At 44.7% G+C, this 19,791-nt stretch overlaps 1 protein-coding gene across 2 annotated transcripts in view; it reads right to left on the reverse strand.

The window, feature by feature from the left end:
* GATA4 (GATA binding protein 4) overlaps positions 1-11,088 on the reverse strand; it is a 39,797-nt gene extending 28,709 nt beyond the window's left edge. For both annotated transcript variants that reach the window (XM_056853862.1, XM_056853861.1), the window contains exon 1: positions 10,531-11,088. In XM_056853862.1, coding sequence (XP_056709840.1) covers positions 10,531-11,056 — 526 coding nt within the window. In that variant the 5' untranslated portion in view covers positions 11,057-11,088. The remainder of the gene's footprint in view (positions 1-10,530) is intronic.
* Between the last annotated feature and the right edge of the window lie 8,703 nt (positions 11,089-19,791).

The raw sequence follows: 19,791 nt of genomic DNA on the forward strand, positions 1-19,791 counted from the left end.
TCGTAGAGACATTTGGGCTTTGAGAGGGTTGTAGATGTTTCTCTTGGTTGTCAGGAAGTCACGGGTTTTCCATTCATTTCTTTGAAGCCCCTGCCCAGAAATATGGCAGCACCATTTAGTGAGGCAAGAGCAGCTCTGGCCCTGAATCTAGTGAATCCGAAAAGTGCCAGAGCACATCTCTCTTTTCTCTCTTGACAGAGGAAGACCTGAAATCTGTACCCATTAGCAGTTTGTGTTTAGGATTCCCATATAAAGTGGTGCTAATGTAGCATAGCTGAGATCAGTTGGCAGTTTGGTATTAAATTAGACTGGCGCCTTCATGCCAAACATTGACACTGGTTCAACAAACATTTAAGGTTCAGGCTGGTCATTAGTACTGGTTCACCCTTAGTTACCGACTCAGTAGCAAATCCCCCTTCTACAGTATGTACTGGGTTAATTTAAATGTCAAAAGGGAGTGCGAGACAGAGTAATCACTACTCTTCACTGGACCCAAAGCAGAAGAAGGAATAGAGACCCACTACAAAATTAAGGAGAGGACTCCCTTATAATATTTTCAAGTAGCATAAATACACTGGAATGAGCTACATATTTAAAATTGTCACCGTATCCTCCAAGATCATGAGAATTCGACTGTGAAGTTTCTAGCTTTCTGCCATCTCCTATTTTAGACTGCATCAGAAACATGGAATTTACTCTGACAGTTTAATGGAACCTCCATGTACAGAGGCTGTATAACTCGGAACAGCAGATTCAAAGAACAGTGTGGAAGTACCTGTCATGGACTATTCACTCAGCAGCTGAAACAGACTAAAGGGTCTCTCACATTCTGATGGTGCCATCAGAAAGCTTTCCTGGGTGTAAACCCCACTGAAAAGACTTTAGGATTCTGAGTAGACCTACTTATGATTGCACTGTGAGATGGTTGCCTACAGTAACACTATTACTTACAGTATGACCGTCAGTAATGCTGACTGTAACAATGGTCAGTTTACAGCTTTCTCTACGTTATTAAATTTTAGTTATTCTCAAAAAAATTTAAAGCTCCAATAAGCTTTCAGGAAACAAACTTGATTGCATTTGCACCAACAAATACACATTTATAGTTAACGTTCAAAATTGTTGCCAAATAGGAAGAAATCCAGTATGAAAATCATGCATCAAAATTGTAGAATGGGCTACAAGGCAATCAAAAGGAGTATATTCAAAAGCTGGACAAATGGGGTGCTCCCAGTATTTCTCACCTGGGATTTGCAAAGGGGTAGCCATTCTGGCTGGTCATTGCAAAAGTCCAGGGGGACCTTAAAGGATGCCATTTGGTTTAGGGCTGCCCTGATACCGAGTCTCAAGGGAGATGACAAAATATAAAAACGAAGACACCAGACAGCATAAGACATCCAAGGAACAATGCAATAGGACCAAGACAGCAAAAGTAGAGGAGCATGCAGACCAAACAACACCAACATGATGTCCCATAAACTATTCAGAAAATGGATTACAAAAGTAGAAAACAAGGAGGCAAAAGCAGCAAAATACACCTTCTGAACATTTCTGTTTTGCACTGTCTGCAGAAAGCATTACGTTGCTCCTTTCCTGCAGCTGAGAATATGAGACCTTTGAATTTATGGACTTGAATTCAACAGGCTGGATCCAAGCTGCTTTTCTGCTGCTGAAAAGGAGAGAACCTTTGCCCATCAGAAGAGCTCTGCTGAGGATCATGGGACTTGCATGGACAAAAACCATGAGGGGTGAGGCTCTAGTATGAAGGGGAATTAAGTGAGATTGACTAGGAAGCATGTTTGGATCCAACTGTCTGGTCTTTCCATTTCTTGTTGCAGCCCCCAGTGGGGGCTTGTTGCAGTGGGGGACACTGTGGTATGTGCCCATCGCAGTGGGAAGGGGGAGTCAGTAGCAGTCACCCCATTCTCCCATGAGCAGAACTGCCATTCCACCTGTGCAGTGGCCGGAGTTGCCAACAGGCCTGGAGACAGGGTTCCCAACCTCCAGGTACTAGCTGGAGATCTCCTACTATTACAACTGATCTCCAGCAGATAGAGATCAGTTCACCCGGAGGCAGGATGGTGCTGCTGCAGTCGTCTTGTTTGTGGCTTCCTAAAGGCACCTGGTTGGCCACTGTGTGAACAGACTGTGGGCCTTGATGGGCCTTGGTCTGATCCAGCAGGGCCTTTCTTATGTTCTTATGAGAAAATGGCCATGTTGGTAATTGGACTCTATGGCATTGAAGTCCCTCCCCTCCACAAACCCCGCCCTCCTCAGGCTCCGCCCCTACCAGTGGCAAAGAGGGACCTGGCAACCCTACCTGGAGAAAAAGTCCTGTCCCTTTAGAAGAGTGGAAGTGGATGGATGAAGGTTTTCATGGTACTGAGGTAAATGACACCCTCTATTAAACCTCTGTTAAAGGGTCAGGATCTTTTTTTCCCTTCAGGCAGTTAGCAACCCCAATAAAGAGAATGGGGATAGAGCTTATTCTGTTGATTGCATGTATTTTACAGCATTGTCTTCTAATTCTTGTAATCCAGTTTTTGCATTGTTTACGGTTTGTCATCTTTTTATTGCATTGTTTTATAATTGTGTGATTATGTTTTCTAATTATGTAATGCATCTTGATTCTCAGCAAGAAAGGCAGGCTATAAATAAAGTAAGTAAAAACTAAGTAAACTGTGTGCACATTAAGTGCTACTACAATTATTCCGGTTCTGTGTAAATTAGCATTGGCCTGTGTGGGACCAACAAATTAATTTGCAAATTGATTATATTTTCAGCCTTATAACTTATATTGTTGTTTTAAACAAAACAATGTACTTCCCCACCCCATGCCCAAGAAGTAAGTATGTTTCTCTCCATATGCTGTCTACACTCTGATCTCTTAAAACAATTTCAGGCTTTTTTCTTTTATTTTCTTTCTTTTTCTCTTTCTTTTTTTTGCCTCTTTCCCTCTTGGCCATTCCTAACAGCTGTTCCCTCCTCTTAGCCCTTTTCTCCCTACAGCTTTTGACATGTTCCATTCCAACACCTTAAGAGGTGGTTGCAGCTCCCCTTAGGACATAAAATTGCAGTGATGCTTGTAACCATTTCAATAGTATGAAGCTGCCTCCGCAGGCAAAATTCTAGTGGACATGTTTTTTACTGGAATAAAAGAATGTTGATTAGCTGATGAAATTCCCACTATAGTGATGTATTATTTAAGGGCAATCTTAAACATCAGACCATTATTAATAAGAGAAATGCCCAACATACAGTATAATCCTAAGAAAAGTTAAAAAGTTGTTAAGTCCATTGAAGTCAATTGAAGGGCATAATTCTGCTTAGGATTTCACTATCATTCTTAAGAACATAAGGAAAGCCATGTTGGATAGGGTTGCCAGTTCCCTCTTTTCCACCAGCAGGAGATTTTGGGTGGAACCTGAGGAGGCCAGGGTTTGGGGGGGAGGGACTTCAGTGCCATAGAGTCCAATTGCCAAAGTGGCCATTTTCTCCAGGTGAACTGATCTCTATTGGCTGGAGATCAGTTGTAATAGCAGGAGATCTCCAGCTAGTACCTGGAGGTTAATTCTGAATAAATTGGTACGTGTGCTGGATAAACACTAGTTAAAGAGAAATACTGCACCAGCTCAATTAAAACAAAACATTTTTTTTAATCTATACAAGTCCTAAACAAGAAAATAGTGGTGGACCATCACGATTAAACAGACTAAGGAAGGTGTTAGACAATCAAGAAAATTTATGAAATGTTCAAAAATGAAACCTAAACATAGAGCCATTGCAGCTTGACTATAATCAAGAAGAAGAGTTGGTTTTTATATGCCAACTTTCTCTGCCACTTAAGGAAGAATCAAACCGGCTTACATTCACCTTCCCTTCCCCACAACAGACACCCTGTGAGATAGGTGGGGCTGAGAGAGTGTGACTAGCCCAAGGTCACCCAGCTGGCTTCATGTGGAGGAGCGGGGAAACAAACCCAGTTCACCAGATCAGCCTCCACCGCTCATGTGGAGGAGTGGGGAATCAAACCCGGTTCTCCAGATCAGAGTCTACTGCTCCAGAACACCACTCTTAACCACTACACCATGCTGGCTCTTCCAATTGCAACAAACCCAGGACCATAGGGGTTTTCAAGGGAAGAGTTGAGCAGAGGTGGTTTGCCATTGCCTTCCTCTGCATAGCGACCCCAGTCTTCTTTTGTGGTCTCCCAGCCAAGCACTACCTGTGGCTAACTCTGCTTAGCTTCCAAGCTCTAACAAGATAAGGCTAGTCTGGGCTATCAGCCTGCTACACTAGACAATAATTGTCCTAAAATATGTTTTCCACTGTTCAAAAAAACCCAATTTAAATAGTTCCAGGATGTGAAATGGCAAACTACGCACAGCATTGTGCCATAGTGTTCATAGGCATGCATTTACACGCTTATGTGCCAGAGGCAAGATGCCTCCCCAGCCCTTATAGGCTGCATTCCGACAACACAATAAACTGATGTTAAGCTGGGATGTGCATGAACTGTTGCCAGGCTTGTAGGCCCCTTGACTCCACCCCCACCCCTTCATGCAAAGCATCCTATCTAGAAATAAACTCTTGTTCCCCATCACATATGAACTGAGGCCCATGAGTCAAGCAGAGATAGTCCCCCACCCCCCACCCCCGAACTGTCTGCCGGGGAGGGGGGTGATAACTCTATGTAAATCATGTGCTTGCTTGTCCTTTATTAGGTACATAATGGTGACCAAAGTGAATTTCTCACCAGGATTCTCTGCACAAGAAGGAAATAAAGAAGTTAACCAATTGGTTAACTTATTTACAACTGAGATCTAACATACAAAAAGACTGTCTTTATCCTCAACCATTTCGTGAATTAACAGAATTTGAGCAGATAATTTCTAAAAATGATTTACACCTACTAGGAAAAATTTATAAGCTTCTACTGAAATACGAAACAGAAGAAGAACAAGTGAAAACCAATATGATAAAATGGATGCAAAACTTTGGAGAAATGATTAATATGGACTTATGGGAAAAACTTTGTACTTCTGAAATGAAATATACCGTCTCCCAAGAAGTGAAAGAAAATTGGTATAAAACATTCTATAGATGGTACCTGACTCCTAACATGCTTTCTCAGATGACTACTCCTGGAAAAAGAGGTGCCTGTTGGAAATGCTAAGATACTGATGGTTCATACTTTCATGTCTGGTGGACATGTCCAAAGTTACAAACATATTGGAAAAGAATTCATCAAGAACTACAGTTAATGTTCAATATCAAGTTAACAATTGATCCAAAATCCTATCTTCTCAGTATAGTGCCCCCTAACCTACCGTCGGAATTTCATGACGTCTTTAAATATGCTACGACAGCAGCTAGAACGGTTCTTGCAAGAACTTGGAAACAAACTCTAATACCTGATATAGAAGACTGGAAAGAAAAACTATTGGAATATGCCTGTATGGCCAAGATGACTTTTGAGACAAACCAAAAATCCAGTGAATTCACAGAGCAATTTGAAGAAAAGTGGGTGATATTCTACAATTACATGAACTCTAGCTAACTGAATGAAATGTGATGTTTAAATACATTTAACTTGTTATAAAGGACTGTGAGTAACATTAGACCCTTATATAATGGAATATTAGTACAAGTAGAATAATATGAGGTTCTGCAACATCTTTTTTTCTTTTTTATTAACATAGAGAAAGTCTCACAGTATGTATCTGAACTTATTTTTTTTTAATAGTGTATTGTTTTTATACCTATAATGCTTTATCCCTTCCCTTTCTTTCCTGTACCCTTTCATTAATACAAATAAAATCTTTATAAAAAAAAAAAAGAAGGAAATAAAGAAAGAGCAAAGCACACCTGAACCCAGTAAAAAGCAGGGGTCATGCACATCCTGCCTTAAGACTGCCTTGTTTTAAGATATACTGTACAATCCTAAAAAGAGTTATACCTGTCTAAGACCACTGATTTAGGATTGCCAACTCCAGATTGGGAAATTCCTGAAGATTTGGGGGTGGGGACTTGGTGGGGTGGGGTTCAGCTTGGTGGGGTGGGGTTCAGCTAAGTATAATGCCATAGAGTACGCCTTCTAAAGCAGCTATTTTCTTCAGGGGAACTGATCTCTGCAGTCTGGACATCAGTTGTAATTAGGTACTAGCTGGAGATCTCCCATTATTACAACTGATCTATGGCCGACAGAGATCAGTTCACCTGGAGAAAATGGCTGCTTTGGCAATTGGACTCTATGGCATTGAAGTCCCACCCTCCTCAGGCTCCACCCCAAAAATATCCAGGTATTTCCCAACTCGGAGCTGGCAACCCTGGTTGAAATTCCAGATCTCTAGGCCTCACCTGGAGGTTGGCAACTCTACATTGTACTCAGTTGACTGAGTGGGGTATAATAACAGTTTAGGATTGCACTGTTAATTTTCTGCACTGCATGGGATGGACACGGATGAATCCTCATAAAGGCCACTTGTAGCCACTCAAACTGAAAATGCTAACTAGGCATCCCCAAAAGGCAGAAACATGGGCATGAACCAGAAATTAAGGACTGTCCTATGTAAACACTTGGGGGTGACTCTAAACACTAGTCTGCATTCTGTTTCTGCAAAGTAGGCTATCCCTGCAGGTGGGAATTGGTGTAACTAACAGATTAATTATCCAGGATTATTCTTGATTAATTTTAGCAGTCGGTTTTTAAGGGAGGGGCTTGCAATAAAGGTCCATTTATTTGATAAGATGTGCCTGTTTGGTTCTAAAAAAATGAGGAGAAATATTTAAGGTGAGTGTTTTGATCAGTAGTTTTTTGCTTATTAAATTGTAAATTATCTTGCATTACCTGGAAAGAGTACTGAGAATTCAGTGCTACCCAAATATATGTAAATTTAGCCAATTAATTAAGCAGCGAATCAAAAGGCAAATAATAATCAACGGGTCTAACTCTTAGTTTATTCCAGGCATACTTTCTATTGCTATTTGCTGTGCCCCCAAAACTTTCTTATTTACCCACAAACTTGAATTTTTCAAAACTGAAATCAGGATAGTATCCAGTTCTGTTTTGGTTTTTCTTTCTTTCAGATAACTATCTGCCACTGAGGGTGGGGGGGAGCTCTTTCCCAAAAGAAGAAAAGGAAAAGCTAGCTGTGTTTGACATTGAAAAGTTTTTTTCCCAGAATTACAAATTGTTAGCAACTGTAGCCAAATGAAACTGTAGCCGCTAATTCAGTTAAAACTGAAGCAAGCCATATCCTTGGTTTTCTTTGTGTCAGTGGCTTTAAACAAAAGACACCCTTATTTTGCATCCTAAACCCTTGTTAAAAAGAGGGAAATGCTGTTGTGAGATCCCCACCCTCCTGCCTCAGGCTCCTGGTATTTAGATTTACATATGCATATTTAAGGGAGAAAACAAGGCAGCGCCCCTTCCCTTGAGGGCCCCTATTCTTCTTCTTGGCTTGGAAAAGCAAACACAGGGCAACAACATCTTTTATGTGCTTTAAACTAATTTGCAAGCTATTCTTCTTTCCTAGCATGACCTAGTTAATTGTCTAGAGCAGGGGCAGACAACTCTTTTGCCCAAGTGCAAAAGCAAAAAAAGTGGGGGGGGGGGACCTTGCAAGATCTGCTGGGAAGATAGGGTGTGGCGGTGAATAAAACTGGGTGGGAAGGTCAGGGGCAGTGCCCTATTAAGCTAGCCAATTCAGGGCATGGTTGCCAACTGACCTAGAGAAAAACGTCCTGTCCCTTTAAAGCTGTTTAATGACATGGTGTTACTGTTATTATTATTATTATTAATAACTTCATTTAGATCCTGCCTTTCCCACTGAGACACATGGTGAATTACTACATATGAAAATAAATTCAACCCCACAGCAAAAACCTCCAATCACTAGGGTTGCCAGCACCAGGTTGGGAAATACCTGGAGATTTTTGGGGTGGAGCCTGAGGAGGGTGGGCTTTGGTGAGGGGAGGGACTTCAGTGGAGTATAATGCCATACAGCCCACCTTCCAAAGCAGCCATTTTCTCCAGGTGAACTGATCTTGTCTCTTTTGCCTGGAGATCAATTATAATAGCAGGAGATCTCCAGCCACCACCTGGAGGTAGGCAACCCTACCAATCACTACTAAGTTGCAGTCGACTTATGGCGACCCCACAGGGTTTTCAAGCAATGGTGGTTTGCCACTGCCTTCCTTTAACTACAATGCAATAGAGCTAGGATTATGGAACTGGAAAATAGTGCAGATGAAAACTGTAATCGGGCAACAAAAACCTTCTGATGCCTGCCATGAAAAGCTTCAGCTACCAATTTCCACACATGAAACCTCTATTAGAGAGGACATGTTTTGCCAGGCAAGTTGGCAACCCTTCCTCAGTGGTTCGCTTTGGTTTCTGGAGCAGAGAACTGGCCCTGTGTTCTGATCCAAATGGTCTGGCAACCTGCTGCTTAGTACTCGTGCCAAAAGTTGCCCACCCCTGGTCTCGAGCAAGCCACCTCAGTAGAAGCCAACCTTTGGGGGTATGGGTTCATGTGTTCACCAGTGTTAGGGGTTGTTGGGTGACTGGAAAGGCTGACCTCTCAGGCCACGCAATGAGTGTGACTTGCTGACTGAGAGATGGACAGATGAATAAGCAGCCACATGGAAGCATATGAAATCGTAAATCTGGAAAATTTAAATCAAACCGGAGTCGCAGCCACAAAGTCCACCCTGAAACAGAGCAGAACCTTGAACTTCTTTATCAGTCTCTGGGCTAAAACAGCATAAACTGTATAAATTAGAATGGGGAGGTCTGATTTTAAAGAGGGTATGCAGGTAAAGGGAGCTGAAACTTTTCCCCTCGCTTTTTGCTTCCCCGGTCTGTCAACTACCCTCCTTTGCCTCCCGGCCTGGCTCCAGTACAAGAAGGAAGCCAGGCTAGGAACAAAATGCACAGAGGGGCAAGGGAAAGAAAGGGCCGGGATTGGGGGCATGGAAGCATATTGCAAGGGAAAGAAAGGGCCGGGATGGGGGCATGGAAGCATACTGCAAGATCAAAAGAAAAAGGCACCTTAAGTGTGTACAAGCCCTGACGTCACTTCACACACACACAAGTGTGTACAAACATTATCAGTACATTTTTAGAAAGTACCATCAGTGCAATTCCATTAAAGCTGCTTGGTGAAATCATGGTGCATTTTTTCTTCTTCCCACAAGTAGTCATTAAATAAAAATAAGGAATAATTCCTTGAAACCGGAGGCAAGCCTAGTTAGCCCCCCCCCCCACATACACACACTGCTTTATACATGAACGGGGCATATAGATGATTAAACAAACATGGCCTCTGCCCTTCTCACCTGGTTTGGCCCTTGGTTGGACTTTTAGGGCACTTACACACATGCTGAATAATGTACTTTCAATCCACAGTGCACTTTACCGACCATTTGCAAGTGGATTTTGGCAATTCACACAGTTAAAACCAATCTGCAAAGTGGATTGAAAGTGCATTATTCGGCATGTGTGAAAGCGCCCTTACAGTCCAACGAACAATTCCATGCCATCAAGTCGCAGCCGACTTATGGCGGCCCCATAGGGGTTTCAAGCAAGTGAGTAAGCTGTGGTTTGCCCTTGCCTGCCTAGAATCTCTCTAAAATAAATTCAAGCTATTATTTCAAAACAGAGGTTCAACTTTAAAGAAAAAAAAAAAAGAGAGAGAGAGAGAGAGAGAGAGAGAGAGAGAGAGAGCGGTACATTCACTGGCCCTAACCAGAAGGAATTAAAAGCATCTTTGTGCAGATTTTTACAAATTTGGATTTGAAATGGAAAGCAGAAGCTGCGCGTTCCACTTCAACTGCAAAACAAATCAAAAACATGTTACAAATGTACTCTTTAGAGTTCTAGTTCTTATGTCCCGAATCCTTAGACCTTCCTGGTGGGTTACGGTCCACAGCAGTAAGAAATGAGACACTCTAAGCCCCACTAGCTTATGAATCAGAAACTGAAGCCGTTTCCGAGCTGTGCTGAATTGTTTACCAAACGTGGATCGGTTTGAACCCGCATCAGACTGGAACAGCTTCAGTCCCAGCTGCAAGGGAACCACACTGAAACCGCCTGGACAATTCACACGGTCATTTCCCCTCTGCTGTTCATTCTTTCCTCTATCCCAAATGGACTTTTTCCCCATTTGAACTCGCAAACAACATGATGTCACGAAATGGTTCGTCCATATCTAGACCAAAAGATAACTATCATTCCAAAACAAGAGTAACACTCAGGACGGGTGTTTTCTATCAGTTGTAGCCTTTGAATATAAATAAACATTAAATTAATGCATGCCCATTAAAAAAACATAACTAAAATTCCCTTCCTTCAGGAGGGATCTTCCAAATGGCATCTTCACTGAGTTTCTGTGGTATTTAAACAGTAAATTAATCAGACTCCAGACAATTCATTGATTAAATTTATGCCGGCAATGTCATCAACCCAACTTAGAATGCAACCTGGGCTAGAGATGCCTGAACCCAACACAATAAATCTGTTCTTACCTAAGTTGGTGTGTCTCGAAGCTCCCGGCGTGCCCCGATTCTGGAAGTTGTGCAGCATGGGGTTGTCAAAGGGGGAGGAAGTCCAGGTTGTGCCCAGCTCTGGGCTCATGTAAGGTGCAGGGTAGGGGCTGGAATAGGATCCACTGAAACTCCTGGCGTACTGTTCTCTGCTGTTGGCCGAGATACTGAGTGAACTACTATAGGCTGCCGCCTCCCTGGAGGTGGTGGCCGGGATGGGGCTACTGGTGGCAAAGGAGAACCTGGGGGACACCGAGGGGTGAGAGGATCCCGGGTTGTACGCAACAGTTTCGGCCCCAGGCGGAGTCCAGATGGAGTGGTTGGAGACAGGACTGCCTTGCTGGGACGACCCACTTCCCTGGAGGTATGGCAGACTGGGGATCATGGTGGTGACCCTTGTGGTAGGGATATAGACCGGAGAAGCTGCTGCTGTGCTGTGCATAAAACTACTGGTCCCCTCGTATGCTGGCGGGCCATGGTTGGCTGCCATGGCTAAACTCTGGTACATCTCTGAAGGTGTGGACTGGGCCCCGAAACACAACCAAGTTGTCTCCAAAGTTGCGATCGAAACACTTCAGGAACAGGGTAGGGCTTCTTTCCTCCCAAAACTTGGAAGAGGGTTCAGGCAGTCACCAATCAAGTCCAGCAAGGACAGCTCTCCAGAGGGTCCAGAAATGTCCTACTAGGCGGAGAAGCGTTCCCCGTTATGTTTTCCCCATTTGGCGCCATCCATCAAGGCTGGAAGAGGCTTCCGTCTGGCAGTCTTCACCCCTCTTGTGTAGTTGGGTTCAGCTCACACCTAAGTGGGAGGAAAGAACAGAATGAGATTGCAGGTAGAGAAAGGGGAGGAAAGATCCTCTGGCGAAAAGGTAGCTGCTATAAGGTTAGGGAAGGCTGGAGGGGGGCAGGGGAAACCAGGAAGGTGAGAGACTTTCCCTTGGCAAAGGCTCCTTCTCCCAGAGGCCCCTGGAGCCAAACCTTTGTCCCCAGGTACAAGTTATCCTTTTGTGTTGCTAATTACACCACAAGGTTGCGTTTGATCTGAAATCACATCAGACCAGACTGTGGGAGACTTGGGAGTCTGTGGTTGGGGAGGGGGAGAATTCAATTAAAAACCCACTTGGAGGTGGAAGGAGAAATAGAGGAGAAGCCCACCCCTGCTCACTCACTCCCTCTCACACACACACATTTACATGCAAACTGCATGCACTCTCCTTCAAATCATATCCTCCCCAGAGAGGATTCCTTGTTTCTGGGAAATGGAACAAGGTTATGTATTTGCACATGGGTCCTTGCGCATGTACACAATATCCATACAAATGTACCCATGCATAGATGTATCATGTCACACAAGCACAGCAATGGCTATCTTTACTTACATTTGGCCCCCTTGGAAAGAGATGGGCTTAACACAAAATGCACATGCTTTTCTAATTACCAGTCCAAGCACAAACTCAAAAAGACAGAACACACGCGCACACTTTACAATACACACAAGTCCATGCATCCTAATAAATGTGGTGGTGACGGAAAGTGCCTATCAAGTGGCAGTGGACTTATGGCAACCCAATAGGATTTGCAGAGCAAGAGACATTCAGAAGTAGTTTGCCGTTGCCTGCCTCTGCATAGGAGCTGTGGACTTCCTTGGAGGTCTCCCATCCAAGCAATAAGCATGGTTGACCCTGCTTAGCTTCCAAGACATGTTGAGATCAGGCTAGCCTGGCCCATCCAGGTCAGGGCACTGACAAACATACACACTTCTAAATGTCATAACTGCCCTAAGTAAAAAGAGAGATGTCCAGCAAAGGTATACATAGAACCTGCAGTTTGGAAGCCCCCTCCCTAATGTCACGTATGTGAGGATCATCTGTGGTTACTAAGGAAAGAGATTCTGCACATGCTCAGAACACGCTCTCGTGTAGACACCTTGAGGTGGAGAGCGGCTTCAGTGATAATTATTTTGGGAGATATGAGCTCTGGGAGTTTGTGCTGTTCAACCTCGGGGAACCCAGGTTAAGCCCTAGGCTAAGACCCTTCTTCTTGGCATACACCCAGGCTTTGTGTTTGTTTCAATGACTGTTCAGTCAGGTCAGGTCCCATCTGGAGACCGAAGCCCAGCCTCAGGTTTTCCACTTCAGTGAGAATCAAGCCACATTGATATGCAAACCCATGGACAACCCTATGGAAAGAATGATGCACACTCAGACAAACAAAGAAGCCCTCCCTACACTCTTATAAAGGGTAAGGAATGTAAATAAGGAATGCAGAATTACATGCACACTCACCTACAACAAGATTCACATTCCCATGCATGTATGTGCACTTGCATGATGCACACGTAGCCACAATAATAATAAATGCATGCCTATTTGCATGCCCAGGAAAACGCTAAATGGTGAACTTCTGCTGGTGCTGGAGCTTCTGTGATTGAAGGCGTGCTCGCCTTTTCAGGCTCCTTGAAGAAGACATACCAGATAGCTAGAAAGCTTGCATAATTTTTTGTCAGCTGCAGCTAAACATCCCCAACTTGGCCTTCCCCCCCCCCTTTTGCTTGCAAAGAAGATCTATCCAAGGCATTGGCAAGGATCTATGCCAGAGAGAGTGTAGGCTACGTTTTTGCACTGTTCCCACTAATTTCCATGGGGCTTGCACCAGAATACTTTTGGGGGGAGTGTTGACATGAAAAGTAAACTCTGAATGCTTTCCTGGGCTCTGCAAGACTCCTGGTAGGGCTGCATACATTTATTGCGTGCTGTCCACACAAACACACTGCATTGTCTATAACACAGGTTGTGTCCTTAGTGTTTATGCCTTCACTTGTATAGAAGAAAATGAAAGAGATATCAGAGATATCATTGCAGTGGGGTCTGATCATGGCCCTTAGTGACCCCTGATAACGAACACTCGACTCTGCTTTTTAAATGTCATAGTTCTGCCCAGTTGTGGGGTCTATTTCTTGGCATGTGGATTGTGCATGTTCAAGATAGCCTGGATTCTGGAGTCCACTTTCCTTTTTTATTCATGCTTGGGCTTTGAAACCAAGCCTGCTGTTAAAATGGGTGAGTATTTGAGCTACACAGATCCTTTCATTGCATAGACAGAAAGAAAGTGTTTGAGCTTTGCAGAACCTATCAGTGCCCAGAATGGAGAGGGGTTGTGGCTCAGAGGTAGTGCGTTGCATGCCGAAGTTCCCGGGTTCAACCCCCAGCATCTCCAGTTCAAAGGATAAGGTGATAGGTAATAAGAAAGATCTCTACTGGAGTCCCTGGAGAGCTGCTGCCAACCAGAGTGGACAATACTTACCACAATAGGTCAAAGATCTGACTTAGTATAAGGCACCTTCATGTATAGATATGTTTGGCTCCCTCCAGAATCTGTTTTCAACACTAGGGTTGCCCCATGACATATATAACATAAGAACAGTTGGTTTTCATACCCCACTTTTCTCTGCCATAAGGAGTTTCAAAGCAGCTTACAATCAATCACCTTCCCCCCCTCCAAACAAGCCCCTTGTGAGGTAGATGAGGTTGAGAGAGTTCTGAGAGACCTGTGACTGGCTCAAGGTCACCTAGCAGGCTTCACGTGGAGGAATGGGAACTCGAACCCAATTCTACAGATTAGATTCTGCCACTCTTAACCACTTCACCACACTGGATCTCTATAATAATTAAAAGTGCCTCTGATCATGTGCAGAGTAACATTCCTTCTCTCTGTGTGTCTCTTAAACACTCACACAACACAGAGTGTCTGGCCACTGATAGGCTTGTAAGAATTTAAACCACCCTTCCCAACACCTCTATGCATACAATAGTTTCATGATCTGCTGGAGGGTGGGGCAGAGAAGAAGCAAAGCTGCATGTGAAAAGAATGCAAAGTAATTGCATCAACTTTCAAAAGTTCTGTTTGGATTTCCAAAGTTAAAGCTTCATAGCTGAAAATGCAAGAAATTACCACCCACAACAACATTACTAGTATGTCTCCCCCCCCCCCCCGCCGCCCATCGAAGCTTATGACCATTTATGCATGGGAGGTTTTGCCTTGGATCTGCCGCTTTCCAGAGGCACATTTCCCCCATCCAAATTCTCAAAACTCTGCATGGGGGCTTATTGTTGAGTTCTGAGAATTTGGATGGGGAAAATGTGCCTCTAAAGAGTGGCAAATCCAAGGCAAAAGTTCCCATGCATAAATGGCCAATGTCTATATACTGAATTCAAATCAAGGATTCTTTAGGTTGGACGATATGTGTACTTCAAATTAAAGATCCACTGATATGTATGATAAGAGAGGGAACCTCTGGGCATCCTCCCACAATGCCTCTCACCCACCCAGTTACAGCCAAACGACCCTTTCATGGGAACCCAGTTCATTAAAAAGTTAATTACCAAGTTTGGGGATTTTTTTTTTTTTAGATGGGAGAGTTTTGGGGGTTTTTTTAATCCCAATACTCCAATATTTTTTCTTTTGAATTGCAGTTTGCTAACCGATTTCTAGACCAAGGTCGGCTGAACCGTCTTAGCTTTTGCTTCCAGCCTTAATTCGGAAGTATTTATTGTTTTGCTCCCTTAGGTGAAGCCCAACCAAACCACCCGCCTTCCTGCAAATTGGATCCCCGCTGAGAAGGAAACAGGGAAAAGCGTAATAGCAACAGAAATAAGTTGCAGGGCATTGGGGGGGGGGGCATCAAAACTGGGACTTCGTAAAGAGTCAAGGCGCTCAGGAGACTAAACCCAAATCCAGCCGCGTCTATTCCGGCTTTCGTTTCACGTGTAAAGTCACTCTTTTCCCGATCACCCGCCGACATTCATTTTTTTTAAAAAAATACATTCTGATACCGATTTTTGTTTCATTTAAAGACGTTCGTCACGGTTCTCAGGAAAATATTCGCAGAACTAGATTCTTCCCTTTAGGGAAAAAAAATCACAGCACGTAAATGTCTCTAAAGTGAAAGGTGAACGAATAGAAATGGTTTGCATAATACCATGCGGCGGATTTATCGTATAGACTTTTAGGTTAAAAGTTCCGCACTTTCATTATTATCAGAAGATTATGCAAAGCAAAACTTCCATCCCTTTGCGCGTCTAAAGATTTAAACGGAATACGGGCACGATCCATTCCACGTTTAGCGTTTTTCAACCCCGTTGACTTACATGGGAGAGTTTTAAAAACACAAATTCCAGCCCAATCAAGAGCAAATTGCAATTCTAATGAATTTAAAGAACTGACATCGTGAAAGCGGTCTTTATTCCACTAATTATATTGCTACTTTATTATTTTAGGCAGGTCGTTGGGGGGGGGGGCAAGCAACTGGTTCGTTTAAAAATAAAACTTTTCCCGATTTTTCGAAACTCAACTAGATTAAAAAAAAATAGAGAATCGTTCGGTAAATTGAAAAAAAATAATCAAACAAAAACAACAACTCTGAGGAGGTTCATTCTCCATTTTAAGGAAAGAAACAACAGTCGGTATGGAGGTTTTTTAATTCGAAATGGTCAAAGTGTATTTGAAAAGGGAAGACAGATCTTTAAACGGAAGGGTGTTTTTTTTTTAGTTCCAGCTGCTGGGTAGGCAGAGATCTTGGCCCAGGGAAAGAAGATCACGTCCCGCCGTTCCAATATGCAGCAATATATATATATATATATATGATCTGGAGCTGGATTGAACAGCTGGACTTTTAAAGTCGTGCACGGTTAGTCCCTTGCACACTTATGTTTTTAAAATAAAAGTACTAGAATAAGGAAAAAAGAAGGACCATATGAATGTATAAGGAAGCGCAAACACATTTCCAATGTGAGAAATCAATTGCGCTACATTTAAATCCCCTCTTGGCTTTTTAAAATTGACTTTGGGATCTTTTTGTAAAGCTAAAGAAAGTCTCTTCGGGAAGGTGAAAAGCTGGAACTGCCCCCTCGCCTCTGGGAAGAACCTCGGCCGGGTTTGGGACCCGAACAAGACTGGAGGGGATTTTCCCCCCCCATTTTAAGTTGAGATAAGAGCAGATAAGGAAAGCAGGCAGGGAAGGCCTTCACAATCGCAGGCCGACCTAAGTGGATGTGGTGGTGGTAGGGGGAAGCCTACCTAATAACAATTCATAATAGCACAAATTGGCCAACGCGAATCACTGCGCTGTTGGAGGGGAGCCGCGTTGGTCGGCAGCAGAAGAGCTGGATTCAAGTCCAGCGGCACCCTTAGAGACCAACAAGAGTTGCAGGGTATGAGGCTAGCCAGTCAAAGCTCCCTTCGTCTCTGGGCAATCCTAAACAGATCTACTGAGAAGGCTACTCGGGTCTACCCCACGGAGACTACTCCCAGAAGAGTGTTCCTAAAACGGCACTGTAAAACTCACACTGCTTAAGCCAGTCCCATTGAAATCAGTGGGACCTGAGTTTGGTTGAATAGATTAATAATAATAATAATAATAATAATAATAATAATAATAATAATAATAATAATAATAATAGCAGCAGCAACCTGTTTTAAACGTTTTGCCTCTGTGACTGTGACCTAGAATATCGGCCTCCCACTAAAGCCAGTACTGAAAGAAGGGATTATTATTACTGTTGTGTTACTATTACTTTAATTTTATTGAATATATTTGCACATCAGCTCTCCAGCCTGGTTCCAGGCTATTGCCACCTTTAAAAATATATATATTTTAAAAACCCTACTCAATGTCAAGGGGGCAGATCGAGAGCTCACCGCTGCAGGCTCGGCAGGGGAAAGAGATCCAGGAAAAGAGTAAGAAATCGCATTGGGGAAGGGAAGCGAGAAAGGGGGACTGGAAGAAAGAGGAATGGAGTAAAGAAACGCACGTCGTGAGAGGAAAGAAAGAGAGAAAGAAAGGAAGAAAGAAAGAGAGAAAGAAAGAAAGAAAGAGAGAAAGAAAGAAAGAGAAAAAGAGAGAAAGAAAGAAAGAGAGAGAGAAAGAGAGAAAGAGAGAAAGAGAAAGAAAAAATGAAGGAGAGAAAGAGAAAGAAAAAACGAAGGAGAGAAAGAGAGAAAGGAAGAGTGAAAGAGAGAGAGAAAGAAGGAAAGAAAGACAGATGTCACCAAGCCCTCCGGACCCCGCGCCGCCACCCGCTTCTCCGTCCGCTCCGCGACTCACCTCCAGCCCGGCTCGCGATCCCCGCGGCCCCTTCTCCCCCCCAGGCGGCTGGATCCCGCCGTCCCGGAGCCTGCGTCGGGGCCCGGCTTCCTCCCACCTCTGGGCGGCACCTCCCTCCCGGTCCGGCGCGGCCGAGCGGAGCCCGATGGCCACCCACCTGGGCTGCTGGGGCCGGCCGAGAGCTGGCTGGCTGGCTGGCCTGGGCGGGCGGCGGGGCGGCGCGAGGAGGACTTCCCCGGGGCCGGGCTGGCGGGGGGGGGGGGTCAGCCTCTCCCCTCCCCTCCCCTTGCCTCCTCCCCCTCTCCTCCGGCCAGCCCAATGGTTGGAGAGCAGCTGTTGCCCCATCCGCCGGCGCCAAGCGTCGTGCCCGCAGAAAGAGCCGGCCCGAGGTAGGCAAAGTCCGAGCAAGGAGACGTGTCCTCTCCTGCCCGCTGGCTCCAAGGAAGGACATCCCTGCAGGAGCTTCCTGGATTTTTCATTCCCAGCCAGGAGCATGGGAGGTTCAGCCTTGGGTCTGCCGCTCTCTGGATGCACCTTTTCCCCATCCGAATTCTCACAACTCTGCGTGGGGGCTGAATTGTTGAGTTTTGAGAATTGGGATGGGGGGAAAGTGCATCTAGAGAGCGGCAAATCCAAAGCAAAACCTCCCCTGCGTAAATGACTTTTGAGTTTTGAGAATTTGGATGGGGAAAATGAGTGGCAAATCCAAAGCAAAACCTCCCATGCTTCAATGGCCCTCAGAGGTTCCCCTGGTCACTCCCTTGGGCCCATCAGGGCAGCCTGTTGGGTGGGAGAGACCGTTTCAGACCATAAGAACTAGAGCAGGCCAAAGGTCCCTCTCCTGCCCTGTCTGGTTTCCAGCATTTTGTTGTGGCTCACCTTAAGCCAGCAGATGGGAAGGTGGGAGAAAAATAAGCACATCCCTCTTTAAAGCCTTCCAAGTTGATAGCCGTCATTGTATCCTGTGGCACCGAATTCCATAAGAACTCTTATGTACTGTGGACCCAGGGTGGTGTAGTGGTTAGAGCGTGGGAACTGGGAGGCTCAGGTTCAAATCCCCAGTCTGCCATGCAAGTTTGCTGGGCGATCTTGGGCCAGTCACATTCTCAGCCCAAGACGGTTGTTGGGAGAACAAAAAATGAAGGAGGGGAGAATGATGTGGTAAACTGCTTTGGGTCCCCATCAGGGGACAAAGTGGGGTATAAGTAATTGAGCTAAAGAATGCAGCTACCTGTCCTGAATCTCATGCCCTTCACTTTCTTTAGAGACCCAACATTTTGAGATTGTGAGAAGAAGAACCATTTCTCTTAACAGAGGTGTTCCTCAGTGGAACAGGCTTCCTCGGGAGATGGTAAGCTCTCCTTCCCTGGTGGTTTTTAAGAAGAGGTTAGATGACAATCTGTCAGCAATGCTGATTCTATGACATTGGGCAGATCATGAGAGGGAGGGCATCTTGGCCATCTTCTGGGCATGGAGTTGGAGTCACTGGGTGTGTGTGGGGGGAGATAGTTGTGAATTTCCTGCATTGTGCAGGGGGTTGGACTAGATGAGCCTGGTGATCCCTTCCAACTCTATGATTCTCTGAGTCTCTCTCTCCAGACAGGAATCTCCACATCTTGGTATCTCCGTGCTCAATAACCAGCAGCTGATTTGGGGGAGGGGGGACACTGGCCATCTTCTGGGCATGGAGTTGGAATCACTGGGGGTGTGTGGGGTGAGATAGTTGTGAATTTCCTGCATTGTGCAGGGGGTTGGACTAGATGAGCCTGGTGATCCCTTCCAACTCTATGATTCTCTGATTCTCTCTCTCCAGACAGGAATCTCCGCATCTTGGTATCTCCGTGCTCAATAACCAGCAGCTGATTTGGGGGAGGGGGGACACTGGCTCCACTTGAAACTGCTGCATTTGGGGCCATGTGAGATATTAGGAAAGCTCTTCTCTTCTCTGGGGGGCTCATCCAGATGTGCAAGCATCCACCACCTGGCGCTGCAGTCATCAAACCTTGCCATGAACCTGCACTGGGAACCACTGAGGAAGAAGCGCTTGATAGAATCGCATTTAGGAATAATATTCCACTGGCAGATGGAAGGTCAGCCTTGGGAGCTGGAAAGAATGCTTTCCCAAGTCAAACTGGATTTAG

This window comes from Euleptes europaea, chromosome 7 (genome assembly GCF_029931775.1).
Source record: "Euleptes europaea isolate rEulEur1 chromosome 7, rEulEur1.hap1, whole genome shotgun sequence".
In the NCBI taxonomy this organism is placed as follows: Eukaryota; Metazoa; Chordata; class Lepidosauria; order Squamata; family Sphaerodactylidae; genus Euleptes; species Euleptes europaea.